Source organism: Pseudophryne corroboree, chromosome 10 (assembly GCF_028390025.1).
Source record: "Pseudophryne corroboree isolate aPseCor3 chromosome 10, aPseCor3.hap2, whole genome shotgun sequence".
Lineage (NCBI taxonomy): Eukaryota > Metazoa > Chordata > Amphibia > Anura > Myobatrachidae > Pseudophryne > Pseudophryne corroboree.
This window is the reverse complement of record NC_086453.1, coordinates 201,908,775-201,934,377: the sequence shown is the minus strand read 5'-3', so window position 1 is coordinate 201,934,377 and position 25,603 is coordinate 201,908,775. Positions and strand designations below refer to the sequence as shown.

Sequence of the window (25,603 nt, the reverse complement as noted above, 5' to 3'; positions counted from 1 at the left end):
TGGGATGTGCACTGCATATTTGCCAAGTTTGTAGCTGTACCGTTCACAGGCGGTTGCCTAGGGGCTTTACATGTTCTGTTTTGATACCTACCTTTATCTCTTGATCCAGAGAAGTCGGTATACAATGGATATGAGAGCTCGTTGCTCATTTTTCTATCTCTTTTCTTTAATTTTCATGTTACTCTTTGTATTTTTCTGTGGGTGTGTCCCCCTTTTCTCCCTTGTGTGACCTCCCCTCCCCTCCTGATAGGTATACATTCTGACAACCGGGAGTACTACTACTGTGACCTTACTGATAATGGATTGGGTAAGATGGATATGTATGCTATGTCTACTGTTACTTATCATAGATGTCATTGATTAAGATTAGTAGCTGGAATGTGGGTGGGATAAATTCCCCTCGAAAACGCATGAAAATTCTTTTGTATCTTTCCAAATTGCATAGAGACCTGAATTTCCTACAGGATCCTCATTTAATTCCTGCCGAGGTTCAGAAACTCAATATGCTGCTGTGGAATGTTCTGGCTTCGGTGTCCTTCTCATCGAAAGCTTGTGGGTAATCATTTTGGCACGGCAACACTTACCTATTGTTATTCAGAATATTACTGTTGACCCCAATGGCCGATATGTCCTTTGTCATGTTTTGATAGAGAAACACCAATTTGTATACTGTAATGTTTATGCACCCAATATTCATATCAATCTTTACTGACTCCGCTGACTCCTCACACTCTTTTGCCGATAATCATGTGTAGAGATTTTAATCTCATCTCCTCAGCTCAACTTGATAAACAAATTCCTAGGGAACAGGGTGGAAAACCTCCCAAATTTGGAGTCTCAGCGTTGGCAAAGCAATTACACCTCTTGGATATTTGGAGGGTGTTACACCCAATTGATAGAGAGTTCACTTGTCTCTCGGCGGCACGAGGCACTATGTCCCGTATTGACTATATTGTAGCTTTGCACTCCCTTTTGCCCTATATACCCAAAGTTTAAATTGAACCAATCTCCCTTTGAGACCACGCTGTGGTCTGGCTGAAATTGTGTATAGCCCCCACTCATTCTAATAAACAATCTTACAGCATAGCTTTATTTGATGGGTTTTTTTCCAAAATGGAGGCATCCTATACATTTCACAGGGAATATCGGTTTCATAGGTTTGGGAACAAATCTAGTAAATTATGAGCTAATTTATTGAGAGGCCAACGTCCCCCGGCCACCATTCATCCATTAAAGAAGCCTGATGGCTCCCTGTCCACCTCTAACGCACAAATTGCATCTGTACTTACTACCTACTATAAAGCATTATATTCCCCCCCCCCCCCCCCCCTTCGCCCTTATGCGATACCTCAGCTTTTTGGGCTGGTCTTCCTATCCCACAGATATCTGCTGACCGCAGTAACTCTTTAACTGCCCCTATTACAGAGCATGAAGTCACAAGAGCAATCTCAGGCCTCAAAGCGGGCAAGGCTCCTGGCCCAGACGGTTTTACGTCTGACTATTATAAGCTACTCTACACGAAAATTTCACTGATACTCACGAAGGTCTTTAATACCATACTTTGCTCTGGAAAGATGCCAACATATTTCAGTGTTGCAGTACTGCGTGTACTACCCAAACCGGGGAGGGACCTGTCTGATCCTGATTCCAACCGCTCTATTTCCCTTCTTAATTTAGATTATAAACTCTTCACAAAAATTTTAGCTGACCATTTGAAACTGATTTTACCCACAGTGATACATCGGAATTAGACGGGTTTCATCATGGGTAGGGTCCCAGTTGTGAACATACATAGGGTCCTTTCAGTGGTAGGGGACTCCCAGTGTACCATGTAAAACACGCCAAGGGCCATACTTTCTTTGGATGCTGAGAAAGCATTTGACATGGTGCACTGGGACCACTTATACAATTCCTTGACACGCTTTGGATTCCCCGTGCAATTCATCTCATGCCTCCGCATGTTGTATACTGCCCCTTCTTCTCAAATAATATGCAATGGCTTGCTTTCAGATGGCTTTCCCATACTGAGGGGTACCAGGCAGGGTTGTCAACTTTCGCTCCTCCTATTTGCTGTGGTCTAAACCCTTGGCTGTGACTTTGAGGCATTCCCCCTTATATCAGGGTATTCAAATTGGGAATATTGGTCTCTGTCTTGCTTTATACGCAGACGATATGTTACTGTTTTTATCTAAGCCTAGTCACGCCATTCCAATAGCGTTTGATATCATAAAACAATTCAGAATGTTCTCATGACATAAAATCAACGTTAACAAATCCAAAATGTTGATACTTAAAGGCCCTCCCCCTTTTCTGCCGCGGAGAGACCAACTGGATGCTATCAAAATAATGCCAATGCATTTAAAATATCTAGGTATTAATGTTCCTCACACGACTTCACTTTTGCATAAACTTACTGGATAACTGACAAAACCTGCCTCTTTCTCTTCTGTGTAGAGAGGAGGTCATTAGGTCCATGATATTACCAAAACTCACCAATATGATGCAAATGTTGCCCATTACTCTCTTCCTGTTGAGTATTACTGAAGCCACAAAATTCCATTCGCTTGCAACTGTTCCTGGACTGTGGCAATTGTTTTTGAGGATGAATTGGCTAATTTGAGTACCAGCTAATCAACCATATCTTAGTATATGGAACTTTTTAGATTCTGCAGTGCTAAGTTTTGCCCAAATTAAATCTAATACATTGTGGTTTTATTAATTGTTGCAACAATATTATTTTTACATATCAATATATTAAAATTGTTATTAGAAAAATTCTTATCCAGTTTCCTAGCGCTAATAATTCATTTGTTGGTACGGTACAGTAGTCCACTGCTCTACCTCTGTGTCGTCAAGTATACTATCCATCCATACCTGTGCTGCATTTTAGTTGTGCGCAGTATATAGTAGGAGGACAGTGCAGAATCCTCTCGCTAGAAAACTGCAGTGCCACTCCTAGATGTGTCGGCCACTTGGGTCGCTTAGCTTAGTCACACAGCTACCCCATTGCACCTCTTTTTTTCTTTGCATCATGTGCTGTTTGGGGACTATTTTTTAAATCTGCCATCCTGTCTGACACTGCAGTGCCACTCCTAGATGGGCCAGGTGTTTGTATCGGCCACTTGGGTCGCTTAGCTTAGCCATCCAGCGACCTTGGTGCAAATTTTAGGACTACAAATTATATTGTGAGGTGTGAGGTGTTCAGAATAGACTGGAAATGAGTGGAAATTATGGTTATTGAGGTTAATAATACTATGGGATCAAAATGACCCCCAAATTCTATGATTTAAGCTGTTTTTGAGGGTTTTTTGTAAAAAAACACCCGAATCCGACAAAAAAATTTCAGGGAGGTTTTGCCAAAACGCGTCCGAATCCAAAACACGGCCGCGGAACCGAATTCAAAACCAAAACACGAAAAATTTCCGGTGCACATCACTAGTCAAAATCAAACATAAACACAAGTCAAAAACAGAGGACCGATGTCGGCGTGTGAACATAGGTAAGTATGTGTGTGTCGGCAGTATGTAATAAAGTTTTACTTGTCACAGTGTCTGTGTACTGTTTTTATTTGGGTATTTTTTTTCCAGTAGAACTACAGGTACCAGTGGGCCCGTTTTTCTCCCGCATGCTGGTACTTGTGGTTCTCCAAGTACCAGCTTGCGGGGGAGGCTTGCTGGGACTTGTAGTTCGTCTGGAAAAAAACAATATTCTGTCATTTTACTCAAGGCTATCAGCCTCCCATCCGCAGCCAATGGATGGGGGGACAGCCTCGGGCTTCACCCCTGGCCCTTGGGTGGCTGGGGGGGACCCCTTGATTGAAGGGGTCCCCACTCCCCCAGGGTACCCCGGCCAGGGGTGACTAGTTGGATATTTAATGCCACGGCCGCAGGGCACTGTATAAAAGTGACCCCCGGCTGTGGCATTATCTGTCCAGCTAGTGGAGCCCGATGCTGGTGTGAAAAATACGGGGGACCCCTGCTCGTTTTGTCCCCCGTATTTTTTGCACCAGCACCAGGCGCAGAGCCCGGTGCTGGTTTTAAAAATATGGGGGATCCGCTGTCAATTTTTCTCCCGGATTTTTAGAACCAGGACCAGCTCGAAGAGCCCGAGGCTGGTTATGCTTTGGAGGGGGGACCCCACGCCATTTTTCCCCGTTTTTTCCCGATTTTTAAAATCGCGGCAAAATCCGGCAAATCGGCCGTTTTTCGCCCGCGGGAATGTCGAATCCGTTTTTCATTGAATATGGTGAATTCCGGCAGCCACCTGCCGGAATTCACCTGTCGAATTGTGTCGAATTAAAAAACGGCGATAATTTGCCGCGATTCGCCGTGAATTGCATATACCCCAATATCAGATCTCCCGGGTCAAATAATTGTGTCACTTTTCTGAGACCTTTATGTTGAAGTCTATATAGAAAAGAGTTCTCTAAACCAGGTGCGAACATAGGGTTGCTCCACAAAGGTAACCAGGCAGAATAGGTCAGATCTCGATGGAGGGATTTATTTACTGCCCTCCATGTATCGTAGGTATCTTTGAGAAAAGTATGGTGGTAAAGGTGTGCTGGAAGGTGGGATTTAGGGGTGTGTAACAGCGCACTTGGCGCGTAGGGATAAAATAAGGCACAATCAAGATCGTACATTGTAAAAATACTAATCTCCATGAACCAATCCGTAATATATCGGAAGAGGAGTGCTCTGGAATATTTTAAGAGATCTGAAAAACCCAATCCACCCTCACGTCTGGGTTGTTGGAGTCTAATCTTCGAAATTCAGGGTTTTTTCGTTTGCCAGATAAACTTCCTAAACAATTTTTTTTTTTTAAAAAGCTGTGCTAAACAGCGAAACGCGTCGGTGGGACAGCTGGACTCTATTCCCTCAAGCCTCTTAAAAGCCTAAAAGCCTAGAAGTCGGATATAGGAACCATTATCCTCAGCGAACTGGACATCTGCAACATTTGACCTGAGCTAATCACTTGGACCAAGTAACATCTTGAACCAGCAACGTAAGGTCTATTCCAACAGCAGTTGGTAAATTCCATTCGCTTGCAACTGTTCCTGGACTGTGGCAATTGTTTTTGAGGATGAATTGGCTAATTTGAGTACCAGCTAATCAACCATATCTTAGTATATGGAACTTTTTAGATTCTGCAGTGCTAAGTTTTGCCCAAATTAAATCTAATACATTGTGGTTTTATTAATTGTTGCAACAATATTATTTTTACATATCAATATATTAAAATTGTTATTAGAAAAATTCTTATCCAGTTTCCTAGCGCTAATAATTCATTTGTTGGTGTTCTAGTTGTGGGGCTTGACTAACCCCGTCATTTAGCTGCTGTAAGAAAAGCAACCCATTAACAGCGCCAAAGGTATTACTTGATAATTCCTTTTTCCACGACTACTGTACCGTACTGCTATATATATACTGGTGGTCAGCGAAATTCTGCACTGTCCTCCTACTATATACTGCGCACAACTAAAATGCAGCACAGGTATGGATGGATAGTATACTTGACGACACAGAGGTAGAGCAGTGGACTACTGTACCGTACTGCTATATATATACTGGTGGTCAGCAAAATTCTGCACTGTCCTCCTACTATATACTGCGCACAACTAAAATGCAGCACAGGTATGGATGGATAGTATACTTGACGACACAGAGGTAGAGCAATGGACTACTGTACCGTACTGCTATATATAAACTGGTGGTCACCGCAAAATTCTGCACTGTCCTACTACTATATACTACAGTGCAGCACAGATATGGAGCGTTTTTCAGGCAGAGAACGTAGATATTTTCAGCACATTGAGCACAGATATTTGCACGCACACTGAGCACAGATATTTACAGCACACTGAACACAGAAACTGAGAGAACGCAGCCATGTCCTCTCGCTATCATCTCCAAAGCTCGAGTGAAAATGGAGGCAACGCGCGGCTCCTTATATAGAATACGAATTTTGCGAGAATCCGACAGCGGGATGATGACGTTCTGGCGCGCTCGGGTTAACCGAGCAAGGCGGGAAGATCCGAGGCTGCCTCGGAACCGTGTAAAATGGGTGAAGTTCGGGGGGGTTCGGATCCCGTGGAACCGAACCCGCTCATCACTAATTTTGACTTGTATTATATTGGCTAGTCTGTTGTAACGACTTGCCTTTCTTTAATTGTCACACTTGACTCAGTTTCATGGCTCACAATGTTTTATTAATGTGTGAAATTTCATGATATATGTCATCTCCCATTATAAATGACGTATTGACACTTTCGCCCTCTGGAAATTTATCTTATGGTAGCGATTGATTTCTTCCATAGTACTTGCCTTTATATGTACACCCGCTATGTTTTTTCACAATGTCATTTTGTTTTGTAAAATGCTGAAAATCTTCAATATATATATTTAACAAAAAAATATATATATGCTGTCACAGCAAAATAATGTTTGCTCTTCAAAGAAGTCCACCCATCTGTTGTGAGAGAAATGTATGTTGCATTGTTTTGAATCTTATTTTTAATTTACACCAATGTCTTATTGTAAAACTTATTTAATAAGCTATTGGAGTTTTTCTTCTAGGTAGTTCATCATTTTTGTTGAGCATAGAAATGAATTTCATAAATTCAGTACTCTTCACAATGTTAAAAGAATGGCACTCTTTAATGACCATCCTTAAAACTGGTTCATCTGTTTTAGATTGGTGGCAGATATTGGCTTGGTTTTAAACGTAGTGAGTTGGCTTTTGTTTTTGATTAGAATTGCCAATAATTGTTGAAGAAGAAGATGCTACAACAATCAGCTCAGGAGGAGTTGCTGATGAAGTAAAATTGTAATGCTGGTTGTTACCTGTATTTGAAGTCTTCGTATTCTTTATGAATTGGCAATGGCCTTGTATGACTTTCTGTTAGGTTAATAATGGGATGTTTAAGCTGCAAATGTTTTGTCACATTTGAATTGGAAAGCCCCCTGCCAGACAGCACAGATGAGCATATATTGCATTTCACCATTTCCTTTGAGTGCAAACAAATTAATCCCACAGTGGACTTTTTAACGCCATGATAGTACCACACTCAGTGGAACTTACTCAAACTGCTGCAGTGCTGAGTCTGACATTACATCACTGAACGGCCTTGCTTTTGCTAGCCGTTTGGTGGGCTGGCAACTTAAATCATCCAGGAAGTGCAAAAGAGCAGGGGCTCAGAGTTGCTGACAACTCCAGCAGGCCCTGGCACTGGGAGGAGACATGGCCAACTCAGGGAGGTGTGGATAGTCATATTAATTCTAATTTATGTGCAGCCGCGTGCACTGCAACTGGAGAGGGCGCCAGTAGCAGATCCGTAGGGCGGGGATGCGGTCACACCCATCCCCAACTAGACAGGCGCCCATCACGAAGGAGGAGAGACGAGAGAGGGCTGACTGCTTCCTCACCAGCCTCTATCCCCGGTATGTGATCAGCATAGCGCTTGTCGAGATCACGGCAATACCGACGCCGGGATCCCGACTGGAGCACCATACCACCGCCGGTAAACTGAGCACACAGCATGGCGAGCGCCCTGCTGGCATTTCACCGCACGGGATGCCGATGTCGGTGTACTGACCATCACCATCCCATGCGCCGGGATACCATTCTGATCCCCTCTCTCCAGCCTAGTACAGTCAGTGAGTGCACAACAGAACCAGCGTGTGTTGAACTGAGCAGAGAGAATGCTGCAGATGCAGTCTCCTCCAAGGCCATGGAGTATTATGTCTCGACATGACAATTTTTTTGTGATTCAAATCATTCAAACATCTACGAGAGTAGAGTCAATGTGTCAAAACATTCACCCAGTAGCCATCTCAATTGGCATTTCCATCCAATAAGCGGCTTAATGAGATTGACATACCCATGGGTGGCCAAACTGGACAGCCAAACACTTGTAACATTAGTACAGTCTGTCAGTGTAGTCGGAAGACTGCCACACACGTGGCATGATCGGCACTCCTCTTCCGATTTGCCATCTAATTAATAGGACCATTGCTCTCCACTGCACTAGTGCGCTTGTTGGTTTTATTTTAGGCCACAAATTGCATGGTCTGGCTAATTGCTGCTATATTGGTACAATATATTTTTAATATTTAAAAAATGTTTTAATATGTTTTTGAAATGGTTAAAGCAAATTATTGTTTTTGATTTCTTATAATAATGGCTGTTCATATTGTATTTATGCCTTTTCCATTCCTTCTTTTTGACAACAGATGGCAGCACAGAAGCTCAGACCCGTTGGCAGTGTGACATTCTCGATCTCCAGCCGCACAGACTCTGGAGTCCATGCGCTCTGTAACTCTGCACATGTGGATATTGAGAGGGGACCAGGAAAGGCTCCATTCTCCGAGGACGTCTTGGTCAAAGGTTTGAACTTTCATCTGTATGCAGAGCCCATTAGGTGGGTCACACCAAATGGTGTAATTTAGCAAAGAACCTTATGAAAGGGGGTGATGGAGTACTCCTAGTCCTACCAGTTCCTCACTGAAGCTCAACAACTGGAAGATCTTTAGATGTTAGAAATGTTGTTGGCTTCCACCAAGATTTAGGGGATTATGTATCAAACCTTCTAAACAGTGGACATATGGAGAAGTTGCCCATTGCAGCCAATCACATTCCAGCTAACATTTATCAAGTACATTTTTTTTTTTCCAAAAGTTTTTATTGACAGGTAAAATCAAAAACAGGTTATACACATATATAGGTCAAGTGTAGCTCGCAATAACAAAAATGGATCATCAGTAAAGTACCTCAAACAAGAGAGAGAACAGTAATCATATAAGAGTCAGGAGCATATACAGAACAATAAAGACCATAGAGAACAGACACGGGATAAGTAAAACACATCATTGGGTACATAAGGACACATTCTGAGACAGGGCCGAATCAGAACAGGGCACCAGAATAGAGTACTTCTAAATTATACAATTTAGTTGTCTGGAAACACCTCCGTAAAGCCTCTTTAAGTAACGGGGATAGAGTGTGGACATATGGAAGCCATACGTCAAAGTGTTTCTCAGTCAGCTTTTCTTTGTGAAGTGTGGTATTTGTCCAATCTAGATGAAACAAATATGAGATCCTGGGGTGTAATGGTGAAATGGGAATGGGGTCTAGGGAAATCCATTGGGAGAGTATCTTTTTTTTGTGTGGCAGCAGCCAATTTGACCAATAGAATACGGTTCCCTTTAGACAATATAAAGGGGGGTGATTTAGGATAAATGCCCCAGAAATCCCAGGTTTTTCTATGGTGAATTGAATTTTCTCTTACGTCCTAGAGGATGCTGGGGTCCACATTGGTACCATGGGGTATAGACGGGTGCACTAGGAGCTACTGGCACTTTAGGAGTTTGAGAATGTGGGCTGGCTCCTCCCTCTATGCCCCTCCTACCAGACTCAGTTTAGAAAATGGAGCTCCCGGAGGAGCTAGTCACAGCTAGGGGAGCTCCATAGGAGTTTTCAGTTTGTTTGTTTTTTTTTTTTTTTACAGTTTAGGCACAGGGAGGCTGCTGGCAACAGCCTCCCTGCTTCGAGGGACTAAGGGGGGGAGTAGTGTCCGCCCTGCGGGGTCTGAGACACTATCTCCGCTGACAGGACACTGAGCTCCTGAGGGGATCGAACTTTCGCCGCCACAGGGGATTACTCACCCCAGCAGCATGCCGTCACCCCCTTACAGAGCTAGAAGATTAGTGGTGAGTTAGTCACCGGCCCCCCTAGCAAGCGGGGAGCCGGTGTGAAGATGGCGGCAACAGGGTTGGGAGCACAGTACTAATTGCGCTCCGGGGCTCAGCGGTACATGGTGCGGCGCTGTGAGGGGCGCCCTGAGCCAGCGCCTACACCATACACTGTCCAGCAAGCTTGTCAGGGTCCCAGGATCGCTGCCAGCACATTTCCTCAGGCCAGTATAAACTTCAGAAGAGCGGGAAGCAGCGCCATGAAAGGGGGAGGAGCTTTTCCTCAGAGCGGACCCAGCAGCGTTCAGCGCCATTTCCTGCCTGCAGAAGCGCTGACAGGGAGAGCTGTCCCTCCCGATCAACTCCAGCTGTCTTGCACTGTACCAGGGGGATGTAGAAGGGGGGGAGGCTGTATATCTGTACTGTGTAACCTATTAAAGTGCACAGTAAGTGCGGGGTAGGGGTTTCCCTCTATCCTGAAGTGCTGTGTGTGGGTTGGCTCCAATCTCTGCGTCTCTCTTGGTATTCTTAGGGGGGAAACTCTGTCTACCCCTTCCGTGTGTGTGTGTGTGTGTGTGTGTGTGTGTGTGTGTGTGTGTGTAGTGTTTGTTGTCTCCATAAAACTATGTCCAGGGACTCTGTGTCATATGCTGCAAAGGATAATTCCTCTCAGGATGAGCCCATTCCATGTAATCAGGATTGTACTGTTTTAGCGCAGGTCCGTGCAAGGGAGCCTGAGTGGTTAGCCTCTCTTAAAAGTATGATTTCTCAGATTTCTACTAGGGTTGCACAAAATGAAACTGCAACTCAGGTTTTACAGAACTCTATTGCACTTTGGTCCGGTTCTGTTCCCTCAGGGCCCCCCTAATGTACGCTCTCAAAAATGTGCTCTTGCCCAGATTATGCAGGATGACACGGATACTGGTATGGCAGACAGTGATGGGGATGTGCTGTGGGGGGCGGCATCTCTTGCAAAAGGGGTGCAGTTGATGATTGAGGCCATTAGAGATGTGTTGAATATTGCAGATACAACACCTGAGCAGGTTGAGGAGGCTTACTTCATTGACCATAAGAAAGCCTCACTAACCTTCCCTGCGTCTAAGGAATTAAACGCTATATTTGTGAAATCCTGGGAAAACCCGGAGAAGAAATTTCAGATCCCTAGAAAGGTTCTGGTTGCTTTTCCCTTTCCTTAGGAGGATAGGAAAAATGGGAAAACCTGCCCATTGTTGACGCGTTTGTCTCCAGACTGTCTAAAAAGGTGGTTTTACCCGTTCCAGGATCTGCCGCGTTAAAAGAACCGGCTGATCGCAAAATTGACACTACGCTCAAATCCATATACACGGCTTCAGGGGCGATATTACGTCCTGCTATTGCCTGTGCGTGGATTTCTAAAGCTATAGTAAAGTGGTCAGGCACATTACTTGAAGATTCGGATACATTGGATAAAAGTGACGTTGAATTGTTTTTACGTAACATTCAGGATTCTGCAGGATTTATGGTGGAATCCATGAAAGACCTGGGTTCGATGGCTGCAGGGATATCTTCCATATCTGTCTCGGCTCGCAGAAGACTTTGGCTGCGCCAGTGGTCTGCTGATGCGGAATCCAGGAGAAGTGTGGAGAACCTACCCTACACAGGTCAGGCTCTCTTTGGGGAAGCGTTGGATGCGTGGATTTCTACGGCAACCGCGGGTAAGTCACCTTTTCTTCCCACAGCTGCACCTGCTACGAAGAAACCTTTTTCTGCAGCTACGTCACAGTCCTTTCGGGCTGCCAAATCAAGAAAAACCAAGCCGTCTAACACCTTCCTTAGAGGAGGGCGGGCAAAATCCAAGAAACCTGCTGCTGCAGGTTCCCAGGAACAGAAGCCTGTTTCAGGGACGTCAAAGTCCTCAGCATGACGGTGGACCGCGCGGTCTGGAGGTAGGGCCGGTGGGTGCTAGGCTCAGATGATTCAGCCACGTCTGGGTGTCATCCGGCCTGGACCCCTGGGTACAGGATATTATGTCCCAGGGGTACAGACTGGAGTTTCAAGGTCTCCCACCTCACCAATCCTTCAAATCGGGCATGCCAGTTTTGCTGGCAGACAGGGCTATCCCAAAGGAAGCCATCCAAAATTTGGTAGAATCACAGGTCATTGTACCAGTTCCACCTCAGCTGCAAAACAAAGGTTACTATTCAAACCTTTTTGTGGTACCAAAACCGGATGGTTCGGTCAGGCCCATTCTGAACTTAAAATCGCTAAACACCTTTCTGAGGGAGTTCAAGTTCAAAATGGAGTCCCTGAGGGCAGTGATATCTGGTCTGGAGAAGGGGGAATTCCTGGTATCCCTAGATATCAAGGATGCGTACCTCCACATTCCGATTTGGCCGCCGCATCAATCTTTTCTCCGAATCGCACTGTTAGACTGTCATTTTCAGTTCCAGGCACTGCCATTCGGCCTCTCCATGGCATCAACGGTGTTCACCAAGGTGATGGCGGTGATGAGGTTCTCCTCCGCAGACAGGGGGTGAATATAATCCCGTATCTGGACGATCTGCTAATAAAGGCATTGTCCAAGGAGAAGCTGTTGCAGTCCATTGTTCTCATGACTCATCTGCTCAGGAAACACGGTTGGATCCTGAATCTTCCAAAGTCACATTTGGTGCCGACCAGGAGGTTGTCTTTTTTTGGGAGTTATCCTCAACACAGAAGTGCAGAGGGTGTTTCTTCCAGGGGAGAAAGCATTGGTGATACAAACAATGGTCCGGGATGTCCTGAAGCCAGCACGGGTTTCGGTTCATCAGTGCATTCGCCTTCTGGGGAAGATGGTGGCCTCTTACGAGGCTCTGCAGTATAGGAGGTTTCATGCTCGGCCTTTCCAACTGGATCTCCTGGACAAGTGGTCGGGATCTCATCTACACATGCACCAGAGAATACGTCTGTCGCCAAAAGCCTCTGGTGGCTACAACTACCTCACCTTCTGGAGGGCCGCAGGTTCGGGATTCAGGACTGGGTCCTTCTAACCATGGTTGCAAGTCTCCGGGGCTGGGGCACAGTCACTCAGGGGGAAACCTTCCAAGGAAGGTGGTTAAGTCTGGAATCCGGCCTGCCAATAAACATTATGGAACTAAGAGCCGTCTACAACAGTCTTCTCCAAGCAGCCCATCTTCTGCAAGATCAAGCCATTCAAGTGCAGTTGGACAATGTAATGACAGTGGCTTACATAAACCGACAGGGCAGAACCAAGAGCAGAGCTGCATTATCAGAGGTAACAAGAATCATCCTCTGGGTGGAAAAACACACGCTGGCGCTGTCAGCAATCTTCATTCCGGGAGTAGACAACTGGGAAGCGGACTTCCTCAGCAAACACGATCTCCATCCAGGGGAGTGGGGGCTCTATCCGGAGGTGTTCACGGAGGTAACAGATCTTTGGGGTGTCCCTCAAATAGACATGATAGCCTCTCGTCTCAACAAGAAGCTTCGACGGTATTGTTCCAGGTCTAGGGATCCGCAAGTGTTGCAGTCGGTATACGTGTTTCCTCCACTTCCACTCATTCCAAGGGTTCTAAAACTCATAAGGAGAACAAGAGTTCAGGCAATCCTCATTGCTCCGGACTGGCCAAGAAGGGCTTTGTATGCTGATCTTCTGGATCTACTGCTAGAAGAGCCGAGGCCTCTTCCTTTTCGGGAGGACCTGCTACAGCAGGGGCTGTTCGCCTATCAAGACTTACCGCGGCTACGTTTGATGGCATGGAGGTTGAACGGCAGATATTAATTCGGAAGGGCATTCCGAACAAGGTTATTCCTACCCTGATACAGGCTAGGAAAGGAGTAACATCTAAACATTACCATCGTATTTGGAAAAAATATTTATCTTGGTGTGAGTCCAAGAAGTTTCCTACGGTGGAGTTTCAACTGGGATGGTTTTTCCTCTTACTGCAAGCAGGTGTGGATATGGGCCTGCGGTTGGGACCAGTAAAGGTCCAGATTTCGGCCCTATCCATTTTCTTCCAGAAACAGTTGGCTTCGCTCCCAGAGGTTCAGACCATTTTGAAAGGGGTTCTGCACATCCAGCCTCCCTTTGTGCCGCCTACAGCGCCATGGAATCTTAACGTGGTGCTGCAGTTTCTCCAATTGGATTGGTTCGAGCCTCTACAGGAGGTTGAGGTTGAGTTTCTCACATGGAAGGCTGTCACTTTGTTGGCCTTAGCTTCTGCTAGACGTGTGTCGGAGCTGGGGGCTTTGTCTTGTAAGAGCCCCTACTTGATCTTCCATGAAGATAGAGCTGAGCTCCGGACACATCAGCAGTTCCTTCCAAAGGTTGTGTCGGCATTTCATATCAACCAACCTATTGTGGTGCCAGTTGCTACTGACTCCTCAATTTCATCAAAGTCTTTGGATGTTGTAATGGCTCTGAAAATCTATTTGAAGAGGACTGCTCGTCACAGAAAATCAGACTCTCTGTTTGTCCTGTATGATCTTAAGAAACTTGGGTGTCCTGCTTCTAAGCAGATGATCTCTCGCTGGATCAGGTTCACTATCCAGCATGCGTACTCTGCGGCAGGATTGCCGTGTGCTACGTCAGTTAAGGCCCACTCTACTCGTAAGGTGGGTTCCTCCTGGGCAGCTGCCCGGGTTGTCTCGGCTTTGCAGCTTTGCCGAGCGGCTACTTGGTCGGGGTCGAATACGTTTGCAAATTTCTACAAGTTCGATACCTTGGCTGCTGAGGACCTAAAGTTTGGTCAATCAGTTCTGCAGGAGCCTCCGCACTCTCCCTCCTGTTCTGGAAGCTTTGGTTCATCCCCATGGTACTAATGTGGACCCCAGCATCCTGTAAGAGAGAGAAAATAGGATTTTAATTACCTACTGGTAAATCCTTTTCTCGTAGTCCGTAGAGGATGCTGGGAGCCCGCCCAGCGCTTTGTGATCATGCTGTGGTTACTTAGTTCAATACTACTTAGTTCTTGGTTTAATACTGCTTTGTTAATTGGTTAAGTAATACTGTTCAGCCGTTACTGATGTTTCAAGCTAGTTAGCTTGGTTTGCCTTGTATGTGTGAGCTGGTGTGAATCTCGCCACTATCTGTGTAAAATCCTTCTCTCGAAGTTGTCTGTCTCCTCGGGCACAGTTTCTAGACTGAGTCCGGTAGGAGGGACATAGAGGGAGGAGCCAGCCCACACTCTAAAACTCTAAAAGTACCAGTGGCTCCTAGTGGACCCGTCTATACCCCATGGTACTAATGTGGACCCCAGCATCCACCTACGGACTACGAGAAAAGGATTTTCCGGTAGGTAATTAAAATCCTATTTTCAAATAATTTGTAATATACATTTGAAGTGCGCGCCACAAGGCCTGCACCTTTGGGTAAGACCATAGGCAATGAATGATATCAGCTTCTGGTGAGCCACATTTAAAACAATTGGACGTAGGGGCAGCTCCAGTAAGAAACTTCTGTTTAAGTGTAACGTAGGTCCTATGCAATATTTTCTGGTGCATCTCCGAGTATGATGTTGACACTAATGCTTTATCTAAAGATATAGTAACATCCAGAATGGACTTCAATGTGAAGTCTGGAAACTTCAGTTTACAACGCAATAAACCCGCAACACCCGAGTCTAAATCAAGTAAGGGTCGTGACTGGTTGTGAATGAAAGCAGTGGAGAAATGGCCACCCGGATTATGGCGTAATGCTCCATCTAAAGTGTTGGTCTTATCAGTCACGGTCAAAGTTGCCAGAACCATTTGTATAGAACTACATGCCTGTAAGAAGGGAAATAAGGGCACCACCAAAGATGAAAAACGTTCCATTGTCTGAGAGTGCATGAACAGGGCTAAATCTTCCTTACTTAAGAAATTAATATATTTGAGGCCCCCCATATACAATGTATGAAATATCCGTTAGGTATTATGTGGTTCAAAGGTGGGATTGCCCCAAAGAGGTAAAAATAAAGAGGTTTGTCATGACAGTTTCATTTGAGAACGTAACGTCCTCCACGCTATACATGGAGATGCTAATAGAACATTGTCTTTTATAAAGTCAGGCATGGAGTGTGGTGTGCAGTGTGTAATAGGGATATTAGATTCCAGTTTGGTGCAAAAGTTTGTTCTAGTTGTAGGCTAGCATAGACGTTGCGTCCATTTATCCAGTCCGTTGCAATTCTGTAGTTTGCTGCCATTGCGTAAGTGTGTAAACAATGTAGGTTAAGGCCTTATCCAAGCGGGTGAATGTGCTTTTGGGCGGGATTAACGGAAGCATTTGCAATACATATAAGGAACATGGAAAGCTAATCATTTTATATAAGTGACAACGGCCAGTGTATGTCAAAGGGAGATGAGCCCATTTAGAAAAATCCGTATAAGTTCGAGTAAGTAGGGGAGAGAAGTTTAAGGCGTACAATTTTGAAGGATGACTATGGATTTTGATACATAAGTAGGTGATACAATCGTCAGTTGCCCAGTGGAATGGAAAGGAGGCATCAATGTAAATACCAAGAAAAAGGAAAATGTTCTAGAGAATGATCTAATGTGAGAGTGGAGCACTTTTGTCTGAGTGCCAGCAGCTGTGGTAAAAGCACTGTTACTTGCAGGGTGAGGAGTGCAGAATCAGGCAAAGACATACGCTGTAACCTCTGTTGTGAGGTATGGGGAGGACATATATGGTGTAGCGTGGGTTAATTGTTTGCAGGTATGAAAAAAGCCTGTGTATATTAAAGAAGGGGAAAGCCCTGTGCCCCAAACACAGTCTCCGGTGTGAGGCAGAGGATAGGCAGGCAGGGTGCAGCGTAGCAGAATGCCCCCAGGTATTATAGCAGGAGACAGTCTGTTGAGCAGGGAGGCAAGGGGGTGGAGAGCCCACCTCCCCCAAGCACAGCCGTGGATGAGCGCAGGCAGCAACCAGCGCGGTACCTGCTGAGCTGGTGGTCCCTGATGGGGAGGCTCTATTCACAGCTGAATGCCGAGGTGATCCTCGCCGCCCACCGCACACAGCACCCACCGCTCTCAGAGGCAGGGAAGCTCAGATTGCATGGAGCGGAGAGGAAAGCAGGGGTTCCTCCTACCTGCACAGCAGCTCCAGCGGGACACAGGCAGGGCTATCGCGTCCCGATCCAAGATGGCCGCCGTCACACACCGCACAGAGCGTGTGCTGACTCTGGCAGCGAGTAGAGTGCAGGGGCGAGCCGGGAAACAGCACCACTTCGCCCCCAGTATCTCCAGACCCCGCAGGTGAAAAAGCTGGGGTCTCAGTCCTGATGCAGCCAATAGTATAGTGCAAAATAGTGCTCACTTAAAGGGCCTAATTCTGAGTTGATCGCAGCAGCAAATTTGTTAGCAGTTGGGCAAAACCATGTGCAATGCAGGAGGGGCAGATATAACATGTGCAGAGAGAGTTAGATTTGGGTGGGGTGTATTCAAACAGAAATTTAAATTGCAGTATAAAAATAAAGCAGCCAGTATTTACCCTGCACAGAAACAAAATGACCCACCCAAATCTAATCTCTCTGCACATGTTATATCTGCCTCCCCTGCAGTGCACATGGTTTTGCCCAACTGCTAAAAAATTTCCTGCTGCAATCAACTTGGAATTACCCCCTAGATGTAGAAATGGCGGCCTTATTCTTCTAAGTTCCCTGTTAGAAGGAACTGAAAATAAAAATATAACACAATAGAAGAATTGGCGCCCACAATTCGTATCAATGCCTAATAATGTAAACAGACCCCTTAATAGGTTTCACTCTTAAAATATAATAGTGACATGTTCCATCTAAAAACTTTTTTTATTATTGTAAAAACATAAAATCAATATTTGTACAGAGGAGGTGTGGTAAATCACTTCACCTCAGCCACCCTTGCAGATCCAATGAGGGTTCGCCTGCTCAGTGATTTGTCTCTGAACCTGAGCATCTGATTTTCCATGTGCAAATTGTCTTACTACAAGGCTTGACTGATTGGCCAATTTTGAAGTTCTAGTGGCATATACGGTCTTGTCATCAAGCATTCACGAATGAGCTGTTGAGATTGTGGTTCCATACACTATTCAGACTTGCCATTCAGTTGAGATTCACCCCTGATGAAGTCTTGGAGAAAAGACTAAACGCGTTGGATGTCTTCTCATGAAGTTCATATTTGAATCAATATTAAAGAAAAAGAGGAAATTACAGAATATTACCTGCAAATTATTACTGTGGTCATTGATCTGTAAAAAGTGTGAAGTGATTTACCACACCTCCTCTGTACAAATAATGATTTTATGTTTTTACAATAATAAAAAAAGTTTTTAGATGGATCATGTCACTATTATATTTTAAGAGTGAAACCTATTAAGAGGTCTGTTTACATTATTAGGCATTGATACGAATTGTGGGCGCCAATTCTTCTATTGTGTTATATGTGTGTGTATATATATGTATGTATATATATATATATATATATATATAGATACATATAGATATAGATATATATATATATACCACATCTGTATAGGCGGCACTCTCTGCGAATAAATCAAGACAAAACTTCCAGGATACTGTCTGTCAACGTTTCAATGTAAATCATTACATTTTCATCAGGACAAATACACATACAACCAAACATACCTATATAGCCCCCTCTGATCGTCCATGACGCCGTCCGTCAGCCGCGTCCGCCCGTCACTTCCCGCCCGGTCCAATGACGTCATCCGCAGGCGCCGGCGTCCGGCGTCATGACAACCTAGACGAAGCACACCGAAAAAAACAAAAAACAAAAAACAAAAAAGTGACCAAGTGTTGAGCATAAATAAAGTGCAAATCAGCAAAAGATACATATTATCATCCTGTAGATAAGTTGAAGACTGCAAAATACTCTAAGAGTTTAAGCTGTTGCAATATATCAATTTCAAAGTAGACTCATGCAGAAAAAAAAGCAATCAAGACTTCATAAAATACATATTAATAGCAGCTAGAAAGAACAGTGTCCTATGAATAATGGCTAGCACATAGAAGTAGCACAGCTATATTGCAAACATTTAGACTAGCAGTACAGCTTGATAAAAAGACATTATTAATATAAAAATATCTGTGGAGACCATACAAACTCCACACCAAAATATATCATTGCAGTCAATAGAATCAAAATCTGACTACGTATATGCATCCCAAATTTCCAGCGAATACAAACAATCATGGGGCCAGAAATAGAAACTGAGACAGATGTAAAAGATGTACAAACGATATACAAATACTACACCCATATTCGCACTACCTACAGGTTTATATGAAAAACTATATAGTGTTAAGACCTCTAAATGAAACAATTGAGGCCCTGATGTTCATTAAGTCCTTTAGGGGACATAGTGTCCAGCAAATGGATCCATTTGGCTTCTCTTTTGAGCAGTAAAAGACCCCTATCACCCCCCCGTCTGAGTGGGGGAATGTGGTCTATGATACGATATCGTAGTTGTGCCAAAGAATGTCGGGCTGACACAAAATGCCTAGATATCGGTTGGTCGCTTTTACCAGAGCTGAGTGCCGCTCTGATCACGGATCTATGCGCCGCCATTCGTTCTTTAAAGGCGCATTCCGTTTTGCCCACATAGTGTAGGCCACAGGGGCAACTCAGCAGATACACCACAAATTTTGTTGTACAGCTTAAACTCTTAGAGTATTTTGCAGTCTTCAACTTATCTACAGGATGATAATATGTATCTTTTGCTGATTTGCACTTTATTTATGCTCAACACTTGGTCACTTTTTTGTTTTTTGTTTTTTTCGGTGTGCTTCGTCTAGGTTGTCATGACGCCGGACGCCGGCGCCTGCGGATGACGTCATTGGACCGGGCGGGAAGTGACGGGCGGACGCGGCTGACGGACGGCGTCATGGACGATCAGAGGGGGCTATATAGGTATGTTTGGTTGTATGTGTATTTGTCCTGATGAAAATTTAATGATTTACATTGAAACGTTGACAGACAGTATCCTGGAAGTTTTGTCTTGATTTATTCGCCGAGAGTGCCGCCTATACAGATGTGGTATTTTTGAGGGAGGTTCATTCCTCTCCTATTGGGAAGGCACCGGCTGTTTGAAATATTTGGATATTCATGGAGTGCCACCTGACTGGTCGATATATATATATATATATATATAGAGAGAGAGAGAGAGAGAGAGATACAGGGGCGGATCCAGAACAAAATGACAGGGGGGGCACCACAATAGGGGAAGGAAGGGGGGGGGGGGGGGTTCGGCACATGTGCTCCTGTGAAAGGGGTGTGGCTTTGTAACAAGGGGTTTGGCCTCACAGAGAATGCCATACCCATGAGTCACGCCCTCGTTTTTTCTTCACGCTGGGGGCATGGAGTACAAGGACAGTGGGTAACAGGATGAGAGTGCGGGGACGGTGAGTGAGCGGGGACAGGCCTGGTAGGGGACAGGGTGTGTGTACAGGGACAGGCCTGGTAGGGGACAGGGCGAGGGTGCGGGGACAGGCCTGGTAGGGGACAGGGTGTGTGTACAGGAACAGGTCTAGTAGGGGACAAGGCGAGTGTGCGGGGACAGACCTGGTAGGGGACAGGGTGTGTGTACAGGGACAGGTCTGGTAGGGGACAGGGCGAGTGTGCGGGGACAGACCTGGTAGGGGACAGGGTGTGTGTACAGGGACAGGCCTGGTAGGGGACAGGGTGAGTGTGCGGGGACAGGGCGAGTGTGCGGGGACAGGCCTGGTAGGGGACCTGCCACACACACACAGCCACAATTACATACATAGCCACACACATAAATAGCCACACACACACAGTCACATATGCACATGCAATCTCATATACGCAGCCACATATGCACGGACTGTCACATACAGTATACACACACAGTCACATACAGTTTACGTGTACACAGACAGCTGCATATGCACACACAGTCACATACTGTATACAGACAGCCAGATACAGTATACACAGAGAGCCACATATGCACAGACATCCATATACAGTACACACACACACACACACACACACACACACACACACACACAGTCACATATACAGACAGCCATATACAGTACACACACACACACACACACACACACACACACACACACAGTCACATATACAGACAGCCATATACAGTATACAGTCACATAAGCACAACCAGCCACATATACACACACAGCACATATATACAAACAATCACATATGCACCCACACACATATACACACAAACACAGCCACAGAATGTTAAAACATTAATACACTATCCCCCCTTCCCACTGTATTTTGGGCCACATAGTTACACGCTCTCCCGCCCACCTGCACAATGACAGCCGCATCCTCCCTGCACTCCCGAGTCCCGCACGCACTGCACAGCGCAGACGGCTCCCCAGTCAGGCTCTGTGTCGCGGCCGGAAACCACGTGACATCCGCGGGACCGCGACCAGAGCACGGAGATCACCACCGGCACCAGGTCACACAGCAGGAGGAGCCAGCGCGCTGATGCTGAGGGGCACAGCGCTCGGTGGCTCCCGAATCCTCGGCTCTCAAAGTAGCTGAGTGGAATCTTCTAAATGACAGGGGGGGCATGTGCCTGGGTGCCCCCCCCCCCCCCCCCTGGATCCGCCACTGGTATATATATAGATATATATATTGTGCATCTGGAACACATTCCCAGCGCTTCACTTTTTCCACATTGAAAAAAGTTTTAAAATTTTTTGGTAAATTTATTAAAAATAAAAAATTAAGAAATCACATGTGCATAAGTATTCACAGGCTTTGCCGTGAGCTTAAAATTGAGCTCAGGTACATCCTGTTTCCACTGATCATCCTTGAGTTGTTCCTACAGCTTAAATGGAGTCCACCTGTGATAAATTCAGTTGATTGGACATGATTTGGAAAGGCACACACCTGTCTATATAAGGTCCCACACTTGACATTGCATGTCTGAGCGCAAACCAAGCATGAAGTCAAAGGAATCATCTGTAGACCTCCGAGACAGGATTGTCTCGAGGCACAAATCTGGGGAAGGGTACAGAAAAATATCTGCTGCTTTGCAGGTCCCAATGAACACAGTGGCCTACATCATCCGTAAATGGAAGAAGTTTGCAACCACCAGGACTCTTCCTAGAGCTGGCCGGCCATCTAAACTGTGCAATCTGGGGAGAAGAGCCTTAGGGAGGTGACAGGGAACCAGATGGTCACTCTGTCAGAGCTACAGCATTCCTCTGTGGAGAGAGGAGAACCTTCCAGAAGGACAACCATCTCTGCAGCAATCCACTAATCAGGCCTGTTTGGTAGAGTGGCCATACAGAAGCCACTTCTTAGTAAAAAGTACATGGCAGCCCGCCTGGAGTTTGCCAAAAATGCACCTGAAGGACTCTCAGACCATAAAAAAACAAAATATTCACTTTGTGTTTGTTATTTTATGTATAATGTATGTTTTATGGTGGCTTTACGTATGCTGGGGATGTCCTAGCTGCACATTATTGATATTATGTCTGATTGTTTGGGTGGGAGGTACTTCTTCCTTATTTGGGGTATAAAGATGTGGGATGGTCATTATGTCTGTATATTGACAAAGGTCCAGATGTAGGACTGAGATGTTGATGTTTTTTGCTACTCTTTTTACCATGGATTGAATAAAAGATACATTATGAAGACTGGTGAGTGCATCCCTGGTTTCTTTTTCTGCAATTGGAATTATTTATTTCCTTTTATGGAGCTGACACACCAGCATTAATTTTATGGATACGTGAGGGTGGACTTTCTATATGTTTATGTGTGTATACACAACATAAACACACACAATAGCTAAACATGTAACCCCTTGGGACGTTTAGAGAGCAAAGGATTTATTGTGGAGACTGCAAATTTGTGAACTTCACTTATACCCCATGGTAATTGTAAGAGTATATTCCCTTTAAGCATCTTTGTTTTGTGTTTCAGTTTCCCCTTTCTCCACCTGCTTTCTTATATGGATAGACAATTGGACATTAATCGTTTAATAGTCTCCCTCCCAAAAACACCAAAACCACCACCAACTAAAACTTGAGAGAGTAAGAGAGGAGAGTAGAGCTAGAAGTGGGGGGTAATTGAAAAATAGAAGAGGGGTGGGGGGAGAGAGAGAGAAAGATGGAGAGAGGATGGAAAGATAGAGGAGAGAAAGACAGAGGGAGCAGAGAAATAGAGAGAAAGATGGGGCGGAGAGTGTTTGTGTGAGTGTATATATATATATATATATATAGTAACATTTAATGGGGGTCTTTACTTTAACATGATCTACTCTTGCTCCTGTGCTTGGTGGTGAAGCTGGAGACTGGGTTTCCCACTAGGCTGCCCAGGTGCAAGAGGCTGCTGCTGTAGTCATGTGCTGCAGTGGGTAGGGATGGGGTGGTGGGTAGAGGACTGTCCCTCTATGCCTCCCATTCTGCCCCTCAGCAGCTGCCCCTTATCTTCATGACCTTGCACAGGTACATTTTCCTCTGCCCGGGAGATGGAGTAGGCTGCGCTGCCCGGGTCCGGGGACATGGCTTTGGGAGGGGAAGCCGAACAGGTACAGGCTGGAGTGATTGAATGTCGGGTCGCCTTAGCAGCCCCCACCTGGGTACAGCGAGCCAGTGGCTGTGGAATGCAGGCACAGCGGCGAAGGGGCTGACAATCCACAGGCTGTGTTGCTTGGCTGCAGACAATGCAGACTTGCTGCTCCCCAGCCAGGGAAGCCCGGGGCCGTGCAACATGTGTGGACCCACATGTGGCTGCCAGTGAAGCCCACAGGGCAGGTGTGACCGGACACCACCTGAGAGCCCTCACCGCCTCACGTTCCAAGTTTAGGTCACACAAGACCTGGCCAAAAAGGGTATTTCCGCTTACCGTCAGTAACTGCCTGTTACTGACTTCACCACTGCGCAGTGGGCAGATACTATGCTGCCACCACTAGACTCCTCCTACCTGTGGCGTCTGGATCCACGGTTCTGCTTTACCACACCTGTGTGGCATTGACTGATCTCCACTAGTCGCTTGCCTAAGCCCAGTAGCTGGCAGAAGGCGGAGCTTGAAGGCGCTGGGTGTACCCAGAACAGCCGGAGAACGGGGCTATGTTTGGCATATTCCTGCTGGTCACAAGATGAAGCGGTCGTCTTGAGGCAAAAGATGTTTATTCGCTCAAAATAAGCCCTCAAAAGGACCCTCCTTGTTTCCAGGGTAACAGCAATACAGCACGATGTTTACTGCAGACAGAAGATGGTATAATTCACTGTGAGGCATGGTGGCCCCCTCTTTTTATATCAATTCTACACACTGTACCAGAGGGGGTAAGCCCACCCTGGGTTCTTTTCCTTCCAATCAGGATATCTTACAACATCTAAAAATAATACATTTCAAAAGGATATAACGGCATAAATCAATTTCCGCCTTCCTGTTACACAGACAAAGTTCTGTGTCGTTTAAACTGTTTCCTTTACCACCTGGTAATTTTCAATTCTCCTTTGATCACACAAATTCTGTAGTTTATACAGTAGTGTCTGTATTTGTAACAAATGGTGCAGGAAAACAACTTATACAAAGTATACAAATTGTTTTTCCTTGCCATTCACGTATCTGGAGCATACCCACCGACATCTCAAATCTCCTCTCAGGGAGATGCCCGGAGAGGAGAAATAGGTGGGCGGCAATGAGATAATTACATCATTAAGCCCCGCCTACTCACCAGGAAAAGCCCACCGTAGGTCATTAAGCCCCGCCTACTCGCCAGGAAAAGCCCACAGTAGGTTAATATTTGCATAGGGGGCGGAGCTAAATGACGCAATTAGCATATAATCGCGTCATTAGGCTCCGCCCCCTCCACAAGTCCGCGATTTTGCTGTATCTTTCTCCACATTCTGCCCACTTCACTAGGAAGTGGGCAGAATGCGGGAGGTGTGCCCACTCTTCCGGGGCTGCGGGGGACTACTCGAAAAACCGTGTGTCTCCCGCAGAATTCGGGGAGAGTAGGTAAGTATGATCTGGAGTGAGTATACAGGAAATCATTGAAAACAAACTGATTTCCCCAATACCATAGACACATACTAGGGGCCATTTCACAGGAAGTGCTGTAACCAAAGAATTGGTCATTTAACTGTTACACCTACTTACAGAAACTGCAGAACCCAAGCACATTACCTGCTGTGCCCTGACCAACACATCAAAAGGTCTGGTCACACTAGGAGGTTACTTAGCATATGACTTCCTATGTGAGAGTGTACTATGACTGTTCCAAAAGTCACTAAGAGCATCTTAGATAAAAGTACATTATAAAACGTGCAGTTTATAACTCAACAACTGCGCACAGCACAGTGATATAAAATGAAGACACATTTTTAAACATTTCGTGCTCAGTGCAGTTAGTACATTTGAATGGGGCGTCTAGCGCCCATGGTCTCTATAAAATGGCGCAGGGCATGAAGGGTTAGCCCCTTCAGTGCTGCGGCCGCCATTGTCCCTGTGACTGACGGGGTCTCTAGCCACATCAGTATTTTGGGGGGCCTGGCCAAACAGTTTGCCAATCTGTAAATCCGGCCATGGCTGGGAGGCGGTCTCGGCGCCTCCCAAATCTGGCGCACAGGTCATGTGCCTCCCCTAGTTGCGGCCATCACAGGATATTTGCAATCTAATCTATACCATCAATGTTTGCAAAGTAAAAATCAGGACAAATTACGCCTGATCACACCAGAGCATGCTCAGATTTGCCCAGACTGTTCCTATTGACAGATAAACCACTACCAGTAACTTTCAGTAGGGACACAACTGTTGTTTTTCCTCCTGGAAATTGGAACTATCCCGCAACAGTCACGTCTGTAGGGTGATATTCCCATTTATTTACTGCATTGCCGGTGGACCAAAATATTAATGCTGTTTGGAGAGATGCATGGTGATAATGTCTCACACAAGTCCATGGAAACCTGTAAAACATAACTAAGTAGCCGGCATTTATTTACAAG

The 25,603-nt window shown here is 45.5% G+C and overlaps 1 protein-coding gene across 1 annotated transcript in view; it reads left to right on the top strand.

Moving 5' to 3' along the window:
* The window catches only part of PUSL1 (pseudouridine synthase like 1), a 384,977-nt gene that overhangs the window by 223,684 nt on the left and 135,690 nt on the right, over positions 1-25,603 (top strand). The window contains exon 3 of the mRNA XM_063943034.1: positions 8,229-8,416. Within this exon, the coding sequence (XP_063799104.1) occupies positions 8,229-8,416 (188 nt within the window). The remainder of the gene's footprint in view (positions 1-8,228; positions 8,417-25,603) is intronic.